Source organism: Carlito syrichta, unplaced genomic scaffold, assembly GCF_000164805.1.
Source record: "Carlito syrichta isolate Samal-C Ts95f unplaced genomic scaffold, Tarsius_syrichta-2.0.1 Scaffold308996, whole genome shotgun sequence".
Lineage (NCBI taxonomy): Eukaryota > Metazoa > Chordata > Mammalia > Primates > Tarsiidae > Carlito > Carlito syrichta.
Window position 1 is genome coordinate 612,611 of NW_007253092.1, and position 4,580 is coordinate 617,190.

The 4,580-nt window shown below is 42.1% G+C and overlaps 1 protein-coding gene across 2 annotated transcripts in view; it reads right to left on the reverse strand.

The window, feature by feature from the left end:
- Positions 1–1,074: 1,074 nt before the first annotated feature.
- The window catches only part of CHD7 (chromodomain helicase DNA binding protein 7), a 128,395-nt gene continuing 124,889 nt past the window's right edge, over positions 1,075–4,580 (reverse strand). For both annotated transcript variants that reach the window (XM_008066526.1, XM_021716826.1), the window contains one exon: positions 1,075–3,045. In XM_008066526.1, coding sequence (XP_008064717.1) covers positions 2,128–3,045 — 918 coding nt within the window. In that variant the 3' untranslated portion in view covers positions 1,075–2,127. The remainder of the gene's footprint in view (positions 3,046–4,580) is intronic.

The following is a 4,580-nucleotide window of genomic DNA, read 5'->3' on the forward strand; positions in this document are numbered from 1 at the left end:
GTAGGAAAATTTCTGGTACTATAAAGAACTTTAGAAAAATACCCTTTAATGATGACTCATTTTGTTAAACAAAATCTCCCTACCTAAGTCTTTCAGCTATTTAAATTCCCTCTCCTTTGTGTAGGTCTAGTCTTACTTTCCATGTTCAAAGAATTCCCTTTCAGAGGATATTCCCTCCAAGGCCCTTTCCTCCAATGCACACAACCCATGAACTCTCAGGAGGTCACAGGGATGGGGTGAGTAAAGCAATTGTAGGCTCTCTAAGGTGACGGTCTCAAGCTGTTCCTTTTCTAGAACCATGAGGGGTATATTTCCATCTCGGGATATCAACTAACCGAACCTCATGGTCCAGAAGGGATTGAGACCACCTGTCTTGTGGCACATTGGGTGGGGGTGGACACATGCGTGGACACGCGACGGGGAGGGTGTGCAGGGAGGCAACACATACAAAACACCTTTGTCCATATTTCTTTCTCTTCCTTTTAACTGGACAGAAATAAGGCTTTGTGTTTGTTCAGGTGACATAAGAGTGACAACAATAGACCTCAAATTATAGTTTACTTCAAATATCAAAGGTCATAAAGGGGTCCACAAATCAGTAGCTCTCGAGATGCTGTGTGCGCACGCGAGTGCGTGCTTAAGTGGGTCTGCTTTCATTCCACATGGGTTTTTCCACACAGTGGTTTCTGGCATCGAGCGCTGGTCTGCAGGACACCAGAGTGCCTTTGTGTCCCTTGCTGACACTACGGCATTGTGTTTTTCTACCCATTAACCAAGGATAAATGACCTAGATATTGTGCCTATTAAAGCCTCATTTTTCTTTTGCCCTTTTGTTCTTCGGTGTACCACATTATCACATGCGGCACACATTTCTAAGTATTCTCAGTCTCAGATGCCCTTTTGAGAGAGTAATAGGAGGTTTTTGTGTGCGTTTCTGTTGAGATATCTGGAGGGGAATTATGTGAAGGTAATTCGAGGTTTTCCTCCCTGTCTAGTCTTGAAGATAGTTTAGCATATTACCCACAGCTGATCTGGTATAAGAGGATATATCAAGAAACTGTACGAAAGCCAGAATGCTGTATTTGCGTCTATTGCGAATACAAAAAATAGAGTGAACACGTTTCCCTACGCACTACATTCTCTAATTACATCTCTGCATATCATGGGTCACTTTTATTAAAAGCATCATTACTACAGTTGGCAGCAATTTACATTTTATCTTACATGATAGCAGTTTTCAAAGAAAAAAATAAAAGGACATCACAACAAAGAAAAACAATACATTTACAAAGTCATGTCTGTAAACTTCAAGGCTAGTTTAGAGCTGAGGTAATGCTGTTTTAGCTTTGTGGCTAAAGTAACAAAGTCCTTTAATTTAAAAAAGGTACCTGATTCTCTCTTCTCTCACTCTTTATTTATTCATCTATTTATTTTGTTTATACCAGTGCATTACAAGACCACGAGACAATGGAACTGTAGTTCTGTCTGGCAAGAACCCTCCCAGTAGGTTAATTCTCCAAAGGGACCCTTCACATTCAACAGCTGCCTTATTATTGCTGTGCCTCGGGACAGAGACATTCACACTAACGTGGAGATTGTCAGAGTGTATGGATGTGTGTGTATGCACATGTGTGGGAACCCCCGTACAGTCAAAAAGGGACACGAATGAGCAAGTATGATATGTATGCTAAATTTCATCTTGACCTTCACAGCAAAAAAATTAAAAATTAAAATTAAAAAATTAAATATATAACTTCATACTTCCTTTGAGCAGCACTTCCTTCCATTAGTGCCACTCAGTTACAAATTGCTCTTTATTATAATACCAATGGTACCAAGAGAAAAAAAAGAAAAGCAGAGCATTATGTAAGTTTCCTTAAAAAGACATGATCACCTCTCAAATTTCATCTCTCCTAGGGATAATAAATAATGCACTGCACAATACTTAATGACCAAGATACCTTTTGACACACCTGTATAACATGACTTGGACTTTTTTTTTCTTTTTTTGCTACACTATGTTACAGAACAGCTTATAAAACTAGGTATGAACATTAACTGTGAGTGTAAACAGTAGGACTACCACTTGTCAAAAGTTTTAAACACTTGAACTGGAACTGGTACTGGTTATTCATCATTTTCATTGTTTTCTATTTCATCCCCCCCATCAAGCGAGTCTAGCTCTTCACCCTGTGCTATTTCGTCTTCTAAGAGGGAGGACTCTGCAGTCTTATCCAGGCTCTCTTCGGCATCGCTGCCCTCAAGGGTCTCTCCGTCTTTAAAGGCGCCTCCCTCGGCCTTGTCAGCAGCCTTTTCTTCGCCGGAGCCCACGGCATTCTGAAGTCCGGCCAATGCTGGGAACCCAGGCAGCGTCAATCCCCCCAGTCCTGGAGGTAGAAACATGGATGGGTAGAAGAGGCCTGGGGCCATGGTGGACAAGAGGAAAGGGTTGAAGGCTAGCGGGCTTGAGGGCAATCCAGCCGGGGCAGTAGCAGCACCAACAGATCCATTCGCAGAATCAGCAGCCGAAACAGCATCTGTGCTTTTCTCAGAGTCTTTGTTCTCGTCTTCGTTCTCATTTCCTTTCTCCTCTACTTTTGAAGTGCTGTCTTCCGGTTCTCCTTGACTAGAAGCAGTAGTGGTGTTTCCAGTAGCAGCTGACAGAGGGTTATTCAACAGCCCGCCCAGGCCAAACACGTTGGGCAGGCCCGCCATTCCTGGCAACATCAGGGGCAGCACAGCAGCGGGGTTCTTAGCGTCGCCTCCGGCGGTGGCAGCTGTTGCCAGTCCTGGAGGGAAGCCCATGAGGCCTGCCAGCTGGAGAGACTGGAGATTCTGGAGATTCTGAAGGCTCGTCAGGTCCATTCCAGCAAACAGGCTGTTCACCAACAGAGGGTTGATCCCTGACGTGGAGGCGACAGCAGCAGCGGCGGCGGCTGCTCTGGCAATTTCGCTTTTGGGCCTTCTTCCTCTTCTGCTCGCTCCTTCTCCTCGCACCACAGGCCCGGTGAGAAGACGGTCAAACATCGACTCGGGAACAAAACCCTGAAGGAGAGGGAGAGGCAAAGGATGGCTATGAAGGCTGCTGAAGAAAACTGAAGTTCAATGGGGGCCTTTGTGATGAACTGAAAACTGACATTCCACATGGAAAAACATAAGCAAGTATTTCCATTGTGAAAGCTCAATGATAAAATTTATGAAGCAAAGTTCTGTTTGGATTATTCTGTTACCTTACTGAACTAGGCTGAATTACAGAATCTTGCTAAAGGCTACTCTATCAGCAAGGCAAATGTCAAGTTTGCCACACCCATAGCTAAATCAAGAAATAATACATAAGAAGACCAGGTATGGTGGCTCATGCCTGTAATCCCAGCACTTTGGAAGGTTAAGGAGTTAAGAGACCAGCCCAGGCAGCATAGCAAGGCCTCATCTCTACAAAAAAAAAAAAAATCTCAAAAATTAGCTGTGTTGGTGTACTCCTGTAGACCCATCTACTCTAGAGGTAGAGGCGGAAGGATTGCTTTAGCCCAGGAAGATGAAGCTGCAGTGAGCTGTGATTGTGTCACTGCGCTCTATCCTGGGTGACAGAGTGAGAGCCCAATTCAAAATAAAAAAAAGAAATAACAGAAAGTACATGATATATATCAAATTCATCCCATGGAACATCTTCTGTATGTACAATTTTTATTTGCCAACTGTCAATTAAATATCTGTCAATTAAAAATGATTTTATATGGAAGAAAAATTATAAAACAGTATAACATAAAATATGCAGTTATATACATTAAGTACAGAATGTTTTATACACAACAAAATGTGTTGTTTGGGATGTTTCAAATATATTTGAGAAAAAAGTTGAAAAATAAAAACATTTAATTAATTAAAATTTTAGTATCTACCATAGAGAAACGAAAACTTATGTTCACATCAAAACCTGTAAAAAATTGTTTATAGCAGCTCTACTCATAATTTCAAAAATCTGAAAACAACCTAGATGTCCTTCAATGTGTAAAGGATCAACACACAGTGGTATATCCATGCCATGGAGTATCGCGCAGCAGCGGAGAGGAACAAACTTTGGTACACACAACCTCTTGGATGAATCTCAGTATGATGAGTAAAAGAAGTCATCTCAGAAGGTTACATACTCTATGCTTCCATTTTATGACATTCCCCAAAAGAGAAAACTCTAGGGATGGAGAACAGGTTAGTTTAGTCAGGGGCTGGAGTGGGTGGAAGGGATAATATAAGGAAACTTTGGGGGTGACGAAACTCTATGTTGACTATGGTGGCAGTTCATGAAACCACACGTGTGTTAAGATCGACAGAACTGCATGGCAAAAGAAAAGTCAATTTTACTGAATAACTAAACAAACAAGTAAAAAAACAAAGGATCAGCACATCATGTACTAGCTTTAAAAAAAAATTAGTAATAAAAATATTTTAAGAAGTGTACTTTTTTTTTTTTGAGTTGGAGTCTCACTCTGTCACCCAGACTGGAGTGTGGTGGCCGCGCCCGGCCACCGCAGCCTTGACCTGCTGGGCTCTGACGATCCTTCCGCCTCAGCCTTCCAAGTAGC